The sequence below is a fragment of the Bombyx mandarina genome, chromosome 08, assembly GCF_030267445.1.
Source record: "Bombyx mandarina strain Sakado chromosome 08, ASM3026744v2".
Taxonomy (NCBI): domain Eukaryota; kingdom Metazoa; phylum Arthropoda; class Insecta; order Lepidoptera; family Bombycidae; genus Bombyx; species Bombyx mandarina.
The window spans coordinates 10,577,736-10,594,298 of NC_143215.1; the positions used below are offsets into that span (position 1 = coordinate 10,577,736).

Genomic DNA, 16,563 nt, shown 5'->3' on the forward strand with positions numbered 1-16,563 from the left:
TTGTTTCATAATTCTTTTTTTAACTGGTGTTAAGTCAAAATACTCTGACATGTCAATACTTATTCATTATGTACCTATCATATGAGATAGCGTCATTTATCTGTTAAATCCACACGTAAAGTCGTTCTGTAGGTCAAAAACATTGATACATATGTACACGGTTTGTATAACCTAATTATCTTAAACTCATGTGTAAATGCAGCACTAGTTGCACAAATGACTGACTGAAATAACTCTGCATCGTTCTTTCTTATTGTGAAACTATATATGCGTCTCAGTCGTCTTCTAAATTTAACCCGCGAGCCGCAGCTTCCGGTGATGAACCATCGTTCAATGGAGTACTAATTACAGTGCACTGAGCATAAATAAAGATTTTGAAGAATTAAAATGAGCTTCCTTCTTTCATAACACGCAACCGCGGGCAGATGCTAATAAATATGAACTGCGAGCAATTTCCTTCGTTATCCAGAAACAATTACAGCTCAATATCCGTTTGAATTTCAAGTTTATGATGTTTCATCGAAATCGGTGTTAAAATGTTGGGATTTCGAAATTGTGGCAAGATCATTGGCCGAAATTGAACTCAGTGTGCCTATAATATTTATCCTTTGTTCAAAATGAAACGCACGAAATTTATTATTATTTTATTACTATTTTTATTTTTTTGTTGCTTATATGGGTGGACGAGCTTACAGCCCACCTGGTGTTAAGTGGTTACTGAAGCCCATGGACATCTACAACGTAAATGCCGCCACCCACCTTGAGATATAAGTTCTAAGATCTCAAGTATAGTTACAACGGCTGCCCCACCCTTCAAACCGAAACGCATTACTGCTTCACGGCAGAAATAGGCAGGGTGGTTGGTACCTACGCGCGCGGACTCACAAGCGGTCCTACCACCAGTAAAACGAACCTTTTGTTCAAAACGAAACGCAAGTAAATTAAAATTTCAAATAAATTTCCATGCAGCTTATAAAATTGATTCTTTTGTTAAATGAGTTTAAATTAACAAAAGCCGTAGCGTGTTTCAAAGTTGTGAATATTAATGACAAACGTCTGAATGTATTTGCGTGGCACATGTGAACTAATTCTAGTAACAACATGAGTAATTTTCGGAAAAGAAAAAAAAAAAAAAACGTTATCACCTTTGCGATCTGCGAAAACGGAACGACGTTTAGAATTTTATGTAACAATGTCTTTTTTTCTGTGTACATAAATAAATAAATAAATTTTACAGCAAAACGAAACAAAAGCGAATAAGTAAATTCAGCGGTTGAAACCAGAAATTATGGAGAGTCAAATAATTAGCGATTAAAAGCATATGTACATTTGTAGACGACCTTTTGACTAGCCGATGCCAAGCGGTTAGCAGTTCTCTTGAATACCATAATGCTACAATCTATTTACAGCCTAATGTTAACGTAAAATACGATGTTGAGGGACCTAAACTTTTGTATAAAATAAACTTAAAACAAAGAAAAGGAATCCGTCCGACGGGGGACACATCAAAAGATTGTTATTTTTATTTAATTTCGAGTATTTTCATATTTATCTACCTTTTAAACCTTCTCTGGACTTCCACAAATAATTCAAGACCAAAATTAGCCAAATCGGTCCAGCCGTTCTCGAGTTTTAGTGAGATTAACGAACAGCAATTCATTTTTATATATATAGATTCATCATAGTGAAAATGTAAGTCTATACTAATATTATAAAGAGGAAAGATTTGTTTGTTTGTTTGTTTCGAATAGGCTCCGAAACTACTGGACCGATTTGAAAAATTCTTTTTCCATTAGAAGCCGACATTGTCCCTGATGAACATAGGCTACCTTTTAAAAAAAAAAAAAAATTTTATTTTTTTGGTTTCATGTGTGTTTTAATGTTTCCGAAGCGAAGCGAGGGCGGGTCGCTAGTCGTTAATAAAATTAACATTTAATCATTTTAAAATTTAGCTGGAAGCGATCGTTGCTTTAACTTAGAACATGTGTTTAAACAAAAATAAAAAATTCACAGACCACCGTATGTTAGTAAGAAATAACAAACCAACTTTGTTCATGAAATATTAGCTAAATTATTCGTAAATCTTACTCATCTTCTTTTTGTGTTAGCGATTTTGTCGGTAAAAGAATCACTATAATTTAAGTTAGCCATTTGTTGTAGATGTAAATAAAAGGAAGAAGCCAAACTGCGTTCGTTCCGAAAATATTGAAATGCATAGAGCAGCGGCACTCAACTTTTTTACTCAGCGACTTACTGGCATACTCTTTACAAATTCACGATACCCTTAAATACTTAACTTCACTTCAACTATCAAACATTATTTAAATTATACATCAGTAATAAATTGTACAGTTAACATTAAGTAAATACTTGTAAATCCCATTATGTACCCCATTCAATCCTCCAGGTCACCTTGGATAAAAATATCGTATTTGGAAATGTCATGACACTTTTGACAGGGACTTGCGACACACCAATCTGTCGCTACTCTGGTTGAGAGCCGCTGACCTAAAGATCTTCATGTAAAAACGATGACTAAGAATACAAATCTTTATACTTCATGTTTAAAATACAATGACTGTTACAACGAACTGTGATATAAGTTTGAACGAAGATTAAAATAGATAAGCTGCACAATACTAAAAATGTATGTGTATTAACATAAAAAAATAAAACATCAAAATTAGTTCAGATTTTTGTTGTCAACTCTATTCTTGGATTTTACTCAACTCTGAAATTATTATTATTAACTTTTTTATATATTCGTTTAAATATAAATATGGTATATAAATATTTATCCTCTAGGCGTTCTTAAGTCTTTAATCCCATTGAAATGCTTGAAATGTGCTTAGCGCGTTAAGTAATAAAAGTTATCTTAAATTTGTATGGAGTTGGAACAGTTTCCCTTCGTTTGCCGCTAGGGGCGCTGTTACAACTCCATACTAATTTGAGTTAACTTTTACGCGATCGACAAGTTAAAAAACTCGCACTAAGCACACAGTACAGATGTTTTTTGACTATTCAAGGAAGGTCGCAGTAGTCTAAATGGGGCGCAAGTACTTTCTCAAAATCGATGTTTTTCATACAGTTAGCTAAGATAGCCTTAGCAGAGCGCGGCCTGGTATACTCGTATAAGTATATTAATAAATAAATAAAATGTGAGCCGTCACGGGACGCCTGGCAGATGTGAAACATCGACATTATTTTGTAAAAGTAATATGCAGAAAAGAACAGATTGTGATAGCAACTAAATATGTCATAATGATAAAATAAAATATTATGAAAAAATAATTTGTTTTCAAGTAAACACAGGTAAACAACACTGTATACACTACGGAGTATACACTATAGGTATCCGAGCTCAGTGTAGCGAGAGAGATGGCTTAACGCCGGATCGAGTGGGTGAGAATCACACAGTCGAATGCGCGTGGCAACGCGTCGCCACGGCATGCGTCGCCACGCCAGAAATCGGTTTTACGTGCGGCTATAGATGTTTCACATCAAAAATTATAGCTCATGCAAAATTTTAAATTCATTCGCAAATTAGATGAATTGAAAATAGGAAACGGTTGATGGCCCATAATGATTATTTGGGTCAATAACGTTGGCCTCCAGTGCTGTTCAAATTGACTGACTCATTTTGAAATGTCCAAATGATTAATACGTACTAAGCGAAACGTTATAACATGTGCATTTGTTTATGAACGTTTGCACTAGTTTGCGAATTAAAAGTTATCTGTGCTATTTTCTATGCGGGGTACAGTACAGAGAGAATTGAAATACTTTAATTCTGCCATTGACGGCAGGTACGTGCTTGTTGAAATTGCAACGTAACTGTAATAGCAAACTCAAAGTTAAATAGAAAATATTAAAAAAACAAACCAAATCCAACAAAAGAAAAATGAGAATATTTTAATCAATCTATATATATAAAAATGAATTGCTGTTCGTTATTCTCGCTAAAACTCGAGAACGGCTGGACCGATTTGGCTAATTTTGATCTTGAATTATTTATGGAGGTCCAGAGAAGGTTGAAAAGGTAGATAAATATAAAAATGCTCGGAAATAAATAAAAATAATAATTTTGGTTTTTCCTTCGATGTTTATTTTATACAAAAGTTTAGGTCTTTTATTTATCGATTGAGGCACTACGAAGTTTGCCGGGTCAGCTAGTATGAGATAAAAATATAAAATAAAATAAACATATAAAAACTTAATAAGTCAGATATTGATAAAATTTAAATGAGAAACACCAGCTTTTTTTTTGTTGCTTAGGTGGGTGGACGAGTTCATGGCCCTCCTGGTGTTAAGTGGTTACCGGAGTCCATAGATATCTACAACGTAAATGCTGCCACCTATCTTGAGATATAAGTTCTAAATGTCTCAGTATAGTTACAACGGCTGCCCCACCCTTCAAACCGAAACACATTACTGTTCACTTTGGCCGGAAAAGTACCGTTTTTTTAATAGTTTTTTTTTGCTTTGATCCTTCCACGCTCTTTCAAGATTCTTTTGGTTCCAAGCTCCTGATTGTGATCGCCATCGCTCATGAATAGGGGCACAGCCAAGTCGCTACGTAAAACTAACCCTATTATTGTAACTAAAGTTCTATTCTACTGTGCTCTAAATATCGGGCTGTTGACACTGAGTTGTCATGATATGACCTCATTAACTCATTACTGTGTTTAGCAGATTACCGCTCGTACAACAACCTTGACGAATTCACAACCATAACACGAGCGGATAACGTCTATTTTGCAACGGAAGTAGCTATATTAAGATTTGCTTAGACGATATAAAGGCTTTACACAATTACGTATTTCCGGACATTAAGTACAACGCTTTATCCAGTTTACGGAAGCAAATAATTATATTTACTCTGATAACAACTAGAGAAAAAACTATACGAACTTCGGAAAATTGAGGTCAATGACCAAATATTCGAATAATATAATATAATTAGCAATTTTGCATATGTAATATATGTACTTGCATAATTATTATGTAAATGTACATATTTTTTAGCAAATACCGAATATCAGTTGAGGGTTTTTTTATTAATTTTATTAATTCAAGTAGTTAAGTCAGATTTATTGTAAATTAACAGTTTTTTTTAAGTTAACCGCTATTTTGTTGTTGCAGGAGCTGTAAGAGCTCGTCTGATCTAATGAACTCTCATAAAAACCACAACTCATCGCCAATTATGGCCATTCATCTTAGGGAAAGTCTCTAATATATTGTAAAGCAGCGGTCTCACTCTTTAAACTAGGACAATGGGCAGCAATGGACAACTTAGTGGTACCTGCATAAACCCGATTATAGCGTACCAGTGCTTAAGATATTAATTATTAATAAAAAATTGGGTATTTAGGTAGGCAAGAGTAGGTCGCATAGAAAAAACCCTACCGTGTAATGCACATCTAGAATGATCACTTTGGTATAGTACTCGTAGACGCAGAGCTTATAAAATTATTTTACGCTGTCAAACAAGAGCTTTTAAGTTGAAAGTGAACGTCTTTATGTGAAATAATAGAACTTTTAAGGTTAAAATATTGAAATTACTAAAAACTTGCACCTGTTCCACCCACGCTCTCAATAAAATTTCAAACAAGAATACAAAGGGAGCTGTGGGCCTATTAGCAAACGCCATCGCAATGATTTTAATTTTAAATACCTAAGAAGTAATCATTTCAATTCTGAATACCTTGAAATATTGAAATCATTTTCAAAGGTTTCTATTGATTTCATCGCTATGTGATTACAAATAGCAGGACCGTTATAGGTTAAGCAATTTTATTTGATCTTAAAAAAATGTTACTAAATTCTCAGTCGCGATAGTTTCACACAACTTTGCGAATTACTTTTATGTTAATTAAAAAAAAAAAAAAAAAACCATTAAAAAAAAATTGGGTACAATTACTATCTGAAAAACCTAATCTCACCGTTACAGACGTTTTCCTAATATTCAATGGAGTCAAAAAACCATGTTCAGTTTGTGAAATTGAAGCAAAAAAAAATTAATCTTATTCAATGAAATATACTAGAATATGTATGCATGTTTAAGAAATAAGGAACAGGCTTTGGCTAGTTGCTATCCGTTGAAAATGGAATAGGTTGCTGTCTCAATATCAATGCAATACCAGTTATCAATTACATAAGACTTGAAGTAACTGCTAAGCTGAAACGTGATCTATTTGCGACCGTCGGATTCTGTATATTCTAATATTCTCAAGTCTTATCTGTGTGCATTAGTCAATTATATGATAATAAAACTATTCAGCCTTAATGTCCAGTTAGTAGGTTAGATTCCAGAGTTTATGAGAAAACATTTTTTTGTTGATATATAGAAGAGTAGATGATTGGGTATACCTCATGGTGAGTGGTCACCGTCATTCATGCATGTCAGCAGTGCCTGGGACATAATTAACCTGGTATCTATCGGAAACTTGTCCGATCGTTGATTTAAAGAGAAATGTAGCGAAAACTATAAGAATTCCATTGAATTGTTTTCATCAATTCGCCATTTTAGATATTACAAAGAATCACTTTGAACTACTTATGTACGTATTTTGATACTACACACTCAACAATGGTTCGAAATGAAAATTGCTTGGATTTTTCACAATTCGTTACGAACGCTTAATATATGAGGCGAGATATCTTCCTGGTCACAACGGGCCGCAATAGAACTTCCCACTCATCACTTAGCCCATTAATTTCCTCCAAGCCGTCCATCTGTCTGTCAGGGTTACTAATCTAATACAATTGACCACATTTCCACCCTCTAAGTATTTGGTAGAAATTCTGTATCAAATTGGTGGCAAACGGAACTAAAACCCAACTTTTAAAATGGACATACGCAATAAACACTTTTATTTCAAAAGCTTGCTAATCGACCTACGTTTACAAAAGCCTAATTAGGAACACAACAAATCGTGCTTTTGTTTGACAAGGAGCTCTTACGAAACTCACAGAGAGTGCTCTGAGAAAAATGAACACGTATATAGAAAGTCATTGTCTGGTAAATCAGACATATTCAGATAAAACAGACAATGCCGGTATAATAAGGCAGCCAGCTTCCGGCGTGCCTTTACCGAGACAAAAGTTTGTGAGTCGTCAGGATATCCCTGTATTTTTGCTACTTGGTATGCGTGAGGCGAAGCACGAACCCTACCTACAGCACAAATTATATAGACAGTCATAGCAGGGACACCGACGCCTACGAGGTAACAATACGTTTTACTTATTTTATATGTATGATTTTCTAAAAATAACTTACCGCTGATCTCTCGTGGTGTGCAGTCCTCGTCGCTCGTGATCTGGTGGGTGCAGCTGTACCAGTGGCGATCATAGTGAGCAACAGTCCTATTACGAACAACGCTCGAATACGGATGCACATTAACCTCTCGATTGTTTTCATCCACTCCTGTGTATTCTGTACGTATTTAAATTTTGAAGCAACAGGGCTCGTTGCGTCTGCCTTTACATCGATTTTCTGTCTGATAATCGATTCTTTTACGAGTAAGTTTTGCATTACACGCTCTCCACGTCGTATTTTTTCGTCGGTGTTTCTGGACGGTCGTCGTTCGATTTCTCCACGCGAACATTCGTAATCTCGTATTTGCATCGTATACCTATCTAAATCAGTCAATTCGTTATTTTCGTCTAGTTTTTTATTGGAATGATTTTGTCTCATACTATTATGAATGCACGCTTTAGTGACGCATGCTGTTTGTTCGTTACTCTTTTTTTCTCTAGTTGCTATATTATTTGGATGCTCCATAATGTTTAAGGTTTTTGGTATGGTTTTTGATGGGGAATGCGCTTCTTGTGCACCGTACTTCGTCGATGCAGCGGGCGACATCTTGTCAACAATGAGAACTGGACAGGTGTCAGCTGAGCATGTCAATGTATGGTGGGTTCGTGCTCTGATCGTTACAGCATACAGTAGTTTATCGGCATGTTTCCTGTTACCGTGCGCTAGATTAATTTCTCTGTGGACGGGATGCGGCGTTATCTCGCTACGTGGGCGGTGTGCCTGTTTGCTGTGTACTTATAATATTCTTGTATGCACAAGATATCGAAGCGATTTCTGCAACAAAACAAAGATAATTATGATGAGGGTATTCCGAAAAAAAAAAAAACCAAGAACTACTGTCTGTCAGATTTTTGTGTCTTGTTTTAATGCACATCAAATAAAATAAAATTAAGATGATTTCGTAATCTACATTTACAATCTTACCATCGCACCGCCCGTGACCAAAACCGAATTAACCCACACTACCTAGAATCATTGTGTTTCCATTCATCGTTTTGCCATGTCATCCAATTCAGGAATATTAACATTTTTTCTATTGCTATACACGGCAGAAATAAATCACGGCCCACCTGGCATATCAAGTTCCCGGAATCCGTGGACATCTCAACGTAAATGCCACCACCAGTCATGAGGTCGAAGTCAAAATTTTTGTCTATATCGACTAGCACTTACTGTTACTGGTACTGGTACTGGTACTAGTACTTACTGGTGGTAGGACCTCTTGTGAGTCGGCGCGGGTAGGTACCACCGCCCTGCCTATTTCTGCCGTGAAGCAGTAATGCGTTTTAGTTTGAAGGGTAGGGCAGCCGTTGTAACTATACTTGAGAGCTTAGAACTTATATCTCAAGGTGGGTGGCGCATTTGCGTTGTAGATGTCTATGGGCTCCAGTAACCACTTAACACCAGGTGGGCTGTGAGCTCGTCCACTCATCTAAGCAATTAAAAATATATATATATATATCAGGCTCACAAACCACTTTAACATCACTAAATATTTATAACCTATAAGGCAATTAAAGATGAAATACTGCCTCATAATACGATGCATTGGACAATGATAACAAATGTAAGTGTATATTAATATATGCAGTCGTGATAAGACCAATGCCCTTCTTGTTAAGTTACTTTCACTAGTACAGAGAGATGCATTATTGTAAAATACACCAGTAAACAGTTAATGGGAAAATCCACGAGCAGATTGTTGAGTCGATAACGGTTCTTGTAAATAACAATTAAATAGGAATAATATATATTGTAATTTAAAGTCTGATCTCTTCATACTTTGCATCGCTTAATGTCAAAATATAAATGTCAATTTTACCATTGGATCCTTTATGAGTGTTGAGGACAGCTTACGAAATAACATCAGTTATTTGTAGTGCAAATTATTTATAAATTTTATTTATTATAAAAAAAGAACATAATATAAATATAATATATAGTGCAAGTTGAAACGATACAAATACAAGTAATTAATTATAAGCTTCGTAATAATAAATACGTTTTGTTTTAAAACTGCTAAATTCGGTATCGTATTTTATTCAGTTTACGATTTATAATTAATTGCATAGAGCACGGTGTGATGTTTTAATTTCAGAACTGCAACTCAATTAAAATAGATTTCTATGTGAAACGAAAATGTTTTTTTTTATTGCTTAGATGGGTGGACGAGCTCACAGCCCACCTGATGCTAAGTGGTTACTGGAGCCCATAGACATCTACAACGTAAATGCGCCACCCACGTTGAGATATAAGTTCTAAGATCTCAGTATAGTTACAATAGCTACCCCACCCTTCGAACCGAAACGCATTACTGCTTCGCGGCGGAAATAGGCGGGGTGGTGGTACCTACCCATGCGGACTCCCAAGAGGTCCTACCCATCAGTGTTTTATTCATTAGTTTTCGATTTATAATTAATTGCATACAGACAGCATCGTGTGATGTTTTCATTACAGAACTACAATTCAATTAAAATAGATTTCTATGTGAAACAAAAATGTTGGGCTCACTAAAAACGTCAGCAACAAATTAACAATTAAATGCTTTTTGATTCATAATTTTTAGTTCCAATTATAAGAAAGCTCACTCGCAAAAACGACATCTGTAATTCAAAAGAAATCACGTTTAGAATTTTACTTTTGTTGAAAAAAAAAATCTTGTTAATTTTCATACGATTGTTCTGAATTTAGTTGTAAAATTCGAAATTTGCATATCTCGAAAAACTTGAAAGTTGTCATTGATATCGAACCGTAATTATTATTTTATTGTTTTAGACTGGGAGACGAGCTCACGTCCATTATGATATTAAATGGTTTCTGGAGTTTTTAGACACAATTAAACCCAATTTTGCGATTTAAATAATTTTTTCCACCATGTCATACACTATCATCCCAATCTCATATTGTTTTTTTTTTTCGTTTTTATTGTTTGATTTAAAACAGAATAACATAAGGTGAACGAAAAATTAAATTTAAAAGCTTTTAAAGTCTTACTCGAAACTCCCACGGTAATGAAACTGCTATAACCTGACGCGTTGACCCAAAAAGCCAAAAAAGGATCATGTTAATTCTTCAAATTCTTTTTGAAGGTTCCATTATACCGTGAGGCTGTATTGTTGTGAAACTGGACCGTGAAATTACCGGTTTTTTACATTTATAGTCTAATGTTCTAAAGGTATGATTTTACATGTTTCTCGATGATATAATCCTCGGAACTAAAGTGTATTTCATAAAGAAAATGAAAGGGTTTAGCTTCAACAAAAAATTAAATTGTATTTTTATCATTTTACACTGCTAGACTGACAGAGTATGTTACGAGTCCCCCGCGTCGTTCGATAACCCCCAGTTCTGCCGATTTCTGCCGCAAATCAGTCATGTATCCGATTAGAAAAGTGGGACAGTCGTTATTTTTATTAAAATGAATACTTCAGTTTCTTGTCTCAAGTAATCCGTTTGAAACCTCTAGGCATGCCGAGGGACTTCGGTTCCCTCTGTATTTTGTATTGTATGTTTCATGGGGAGTGCTCTGAGGAATTGTTCGAGATGATACCATCATCTCGTTTTTACCATCGTACTGCCCGCCAGCGGAGTAGAGTTCATCCATACTACCTGGAGGCACTGCGGTCATCCACAGTGCGTTTCCAGAGGTCTTTATTGCCACGTACCATCCGGCTATGGAATGAGCTCCCCTCCACGGTGTTTCCCGAGCGCTATGACATGTCCTTCTTCAAACGAGGCTTGTGGAGAGTATTAAGCGGTAGGCAGCGACTTGACACTGCCCCTGGCATTGCTGAAGTCTATGGGCGATGGTAACCACTCACCATAAGGTGGGCTGTATGCTCGTCTGCCTACAAGGGCAATAAAAAAATAAAAAAGTAAGAATCACTTAATACAAGGCCTGTGAGCCATGAGCCTGTCTTCCGATAAATTTTTTTTTCGAATGATGCAATAATGCATCTACAATAATATTGCGCGTAACATAAATACGTGACACGCGGAATACACGTTGTTGTTAAAATTCAATTGTTGTAAATTATCACGTTCATATCGAAGCCACAGACAAAGCCAGACCAGACATGCTAAATGTTTTAACGAATTGTTTATTTAACTTACTTTTTTTATTTCACTATATGGCTGAACTGGGTTATGGCCCACGTGGAGTTAAATCTTAACTGGAATCGATTGATATCATTACTCTAATGTCGACATGATGTGGAAGTGTTAGTTTTTACTGATGGTAGGACCTCTTGTGAGTTCGCACGGGTAGGTACCACCGCCCCGCCCATTTCTGCCGTGAAGCAGTAACGCGTTTCGATTTGAAGGGGGGCAGCCGTTGTAACTATACTGAGGCCTTAGAACTTATATCTCAAGGTGGGTGGCGCATGTCTATGAGCTCCAGTAAACATTAGCACCGGGTGGACTGTGACCTCGTCCACACACCTAAGCAATAAAAAAAAATGCAATCTTGCTATTCGAAGCTGAAATCAAGGGCTGTTTCTCGGCAGGAGTCAGGAGGACTGTGGTGCCTAACTATGTGGGTTCCATAAACTCAATAGCCTTATCATCAGTAATTAGGAAAACATGCAAATTCGAAGGCTTAGTTTTCAGTGTATGATGTTATTACATTATTTGTAAGCCACCTATTTTAACCGTATACTTTTTAGGGCTGTCCTCAAGCCTTCTTTGTACAATAACATGCCTTAAAAACTTCAATCTATTACACTGTTTTGAAAGCTCTTCGTTGATTCAAATTGATTTACGATTGACCAAAAGTATTTCTCGTTGTTCTTACCAAATTTGGAATGCACGTTGTCAAACAAATACCTCAATAGACCAAAGCGTTTTGAATATTGACTGAATAAATTAGTTTCACCTGTGGCTCGGATACAGACAAAGGAGGGTCGAACTTTAAAAGGGTCAAAATAAGACAAAACAAAGTGGAGTTCATGATTCAACTATAAATTATAAGCAACATATCCACTAATACTGGCACTAATAATGGCTCTAATACTGGCACTAATACTGGCACTGATACTGGCACTGATACTGGCACTAATACTGGCACTGACACTATTATTATGATAACATTAGCGTAATAAAAAAAATATTTCTCTAATTATATTTTGGAAGCTGCTTTGTGTTAAAATTAATGAAGAGTGTTTTTTAAAGTAGGTAATATTTTGATTTAGATCTAAATTAATCTTTTAAAATAAATACAATTAGCGGTAAATTATTAAACATTTATGAATAAAATTGAAAGTTTATCTCGATTTAAGTTAAGTTAAAATAGCAGTTATGAATATAAGTTGGGTAGGCCGAGCGGTGGCTTGTGAAACAGTCTAAAGCGGGTACTATTTATAAACGCACTGGAGTCTAATTAGACTCGTCTACATGACCGACGTCGATCTACAAATAAATCATAACAGAAACGGTAAACGAAATGCGTTAAGTAGTCCAACGGCTTGTTACACTCTGACTTTACAATATATGCGGAATAATTTCGGACGCTACCCAGATAAATGACTGTGAAATTTCACTAAGTTACGACGAGGTTTTTGACCTTATAAAATAACGCTAAATAAAATATCGAAGGCTAAGAATAAACAGTATTAATAAAACAAACTTACATTTCCTCAATCCGCTCTATGTATATGCAGCAAAGAAAATCATGAAAACAAAACAACAGTAGCCAAGCAATCTGGCCTTCCTTTCCCTTTCGACTAGAATGAAAGGGACAGCTAACGAGCTAACACAGCTGACACTGAAAGCACAAACTTTTCAGAAAGCACACCGCGCGACTTTACTTCGATTAATTTCGTACTTTAAAAAATTAGAGCCGCTTAATTCGGATAAGTGCTATGAGAAAAATCGATAAATGTACACAAAATAGACACCGGCACAACGTCATACATCCGAACTATGTTTTAATTGATACAACAAAAGCACTATTTCTTTGACAATTTTAATTTTGTACGAGTGTTTCGTATAAAATAAACAAAGTGACGTGAAGCCGAGCCGACGCGCGCTCGTCGCGACCACGCGCTCTCTAACTACTAAAGTACTAAAACTTTGGGCGAACACAGCGCTTCGAGTTCGGCCCGTTATACTGCCTGTACCGCGTACACACAGACCGCCGTTTGTCGCGTTCGGTACTTCGTCCCTCTCTTTTGTCTAAAACGAGAGGAAACGACCGACCGTCCGGGCAGTGTGTGATGCTACCATTGTAAGCTAGAGTGAACTTTTAGTGCATGCGCCGTCGTGTGTTCTATGTGTGCCTCGTCTGTGTGTAAGCTGCGTTCGAACAAATGCGGGCTGGCGCTTTGTGGATTATTATTGTCGACGCACAACGAAGTGCGTACAAGGAGCAGTTTTGTTTGATTAAAATTTCTTTCGATTTTTTTGCGCGTTCGCCTTTGTTTTGCGGGCAGAGCTGCGTAACGCTTTTTGTGTTCAACAATCGAGGGAAACTATTATAAATAAAATAATAATTGTGTAAGCCTTTCGGTCAATAACAATTGATACGATAGGTAAACTTTGCAGTTGACGGTGATTAAAAATTTAAGCCGATAATAGAGCTATTCCTACGTCTGAAAAAAAAATTGTAAGAAAAGGAAATAGCGCTTACATTTCTACCTCTCTTTGCGTACCTGAACAAAGTTGGATTCTGTGATCCCTTGAACGCTGTCTAGACTATACCCGAATCGGGAGTAGATACGTTTTCAGAAATAACATCTGGGCTACACTTGAACTGTGCATATTTACATAGGGATGGTTTTCTCGATATTGGGTTACAGACTCAATATGTTAACTTATATAATACTAGCTTTGGCCCGCGACCTCGTCCGCGTGTAATAGTTACTTTGGTATAACGCTAAATTTTCCTTGCGACTTCATTTACGTAGAAAGAAAAAAAAACCCGATTTTGAAACATTCTTTATTGGGGCTCCGTTTGTATTGGTCTTATCGTGATGTTATATAACCTATAGCCATCCTCAGTAAATAGCTATCTAACACTGAAAGAATTTTTCAAATCGGACTAGTAGTTCTTGAGATTAGCGCGTTCAAACAAACAAATTCTTCAGCTTTATAATATTAAGTATAGATTAACTATTACGAGTGAAGCAATTGAAATATTAATTTTTTTTTTTAAATTGCCCTTGTAGTCAAACGAGCATACGGCCCGCCTGATGGTGAGTGGCTACAGTCGCCCATGGACTTCAGCAATGCCAGGGGTCGAGACAAGCCGCTGCCTACCATTAAGTACTCTCCACAAGCCTCGTTTGAAGAAAAAAAAAATCTTTGTCTTTTAAAGGCATCCGTATATTTAGATGGTAATGAGTTTATTTAGGTTGAGAAGGGTTTGTGTGCATAGCAAAACAATAATGTACACGACAAAAAAATTCAATTCTATTCAAAAGATGGAAGATATAGGACCAACAGTATAAGACCCCTTCCGTTCTTGCATTACGTGGCCGGAAATGTATCCATGTCACGAATATGTTCCGACGAATCAATCGATATAGTCTTTACGACACTGGTAAGTATCCACGGTTCCTTAACGTTACAAAATAAAAATAAAAAAAATAAAAATAAAAAAGCCCTTTATTCCATGCAATTAAATTTTTTTTTTCTATATGTATTTTATATAATATTATATGTATGGACCCCTCTCAGGTAATAAATAACAGTAATTTTAAATAATATGTAAACGAGACTCTTTAAAATTTACAACTGAATCGATTCGCAACACTGCTTATTTTACTCAGTAAAAAGGTTTTTTTTTTCGTTTTAGATATATGGGCGATGATGTGACCGCCCGGTTTTAAATACAATAGGAATCCAACACACACCACTGAGAGCATTTGTTGACGTGAGGTTGTAGTCATTCTTAGAGAAAAGTGTCTCATATGACGATTAAAGGAAGTTCTACTTATATTTTATTTGGGTCAATAAAACTGATTCATCAATTTAACTTTTTGCATGTATCGAAAACGGTGCCTACAGGACAAACTAATTTAAAACTACAATTTATATTTTCGACATGTTCTTCAAATTTTATTTACATCGTGGTAATCATCATCATTTCTCTGCTCTCAAATCAAACAACATACGGCTCAAAAACATCAATCATCAATCATCATCATAATTTAACAAACATAGGAAATGTGTTTTAGAGAGTCAAAATACGATCACTTGCTTATACACTTTAGGGATAAATAGGGTTTTAAAACAAAATATATTAGAATTGTAGATTTAAAACTTTATAGATTTATTTCTATAATTTCATTAGAGAGTAAATGCGAAAATAGTTTTTTGGTAATTGTATACAACGGTGAACGAACTCACAATCCGCCTGATGCTAAGTGGTCAACGCAGCCCATAGACATCAGATACGTGAATGTCGTCACTTATCACATAACGGATCTCACCCTTCAAACCAGAAAATATGGCTGCGCCGCGCTAGAAATCCTCAGAGTTTAACCATTCTTCTTTATCGGTATCGCTCTTGACAAAGTGGTCGTGGTCATCGCTTCAGGTGTTGATGGCAAGCTTCACAACACTCCGCCACTCCTCTCTGATGGCTGCCCTCCTTATGCATTCATGTAATGAAGATGAGTATAACCGTACCACCATTATAGATTAGTGAGTGGAATATGTCCAGTAATAATCCGCTGGCAAATGTAGAACAATATTGAAGTATATCAGATAACGGAACGATTTGAAAATGGCGATAAAACCGTATTGTGCAGTTCACAAATGCGGCAGCTACATACTACTTACTTAGTTTGGGTATATTAGCTTCCTGCAACGTCATTTTTCATTGCGTATAAGGAATCCTACCTACTCCGTACCTAAAGGCGATGTTAATCAGCCAAGATTGTATCGTTTATTATGGTGACATAGAATATTCACGGAATTTCATCTACTTTATAAAACAGGTATTAACCCTTAAAAAAATAATTTGCTTACTTTTTTTTTTTTTTTATTGCGTAGATGGGTGGACGAGCTCACAGCCCACCTGATGTTAAGTGGTTACTGGAGCCCATAGACATCTACAACGTAGACGCGCCACCCACCTTGAGATACAAGTTCTAAAATCTCAGTATAGTTACAACGGCTACCCCACCCTTCAAACCGAAACGCATTACTGCTTCACGGCAGAAATAAGCAGGGCGGTGGTACCTATCCGCGCGGACTCACAAGAGGTCCTACCACCAGTAATTACGCAAATTATAATTTTGCGG

The 16,563-nt window shown here is 36.2% G+C and overlaps 1 protein-coding gene across 1 annotated transcript in view; it reads right to left on the reverse strand.

Moving 5' to 3' along the window:
* Positions 1-13,384, reverse strand: part of LOC114245406 (matrix metalloproteinase-2) — a 197,295-nt gene extending 183,911 nt beyond the window's left edge. Inside the window, exons 1-2 of the mRNA XM_089729515.1 lie at positions 12,946-13,384; positions 7,280-8,092 (exon numbers count right to left, since the gene is read on the reverse strand). Of these exons, the coding sequence (XP_089585641.1) occupies positions 7,280-7,864 (585 nt within the window). The 5' untranslated portion in view covers positions 7,865-8,092; positions 12,946-13,384. The remainder of the gene's footprint in view (positions 1-7,279; positions 8,093-12,945) is intronic.
* Positions 13,385-16,563: the final 3,179 nt, after the last annotated feature.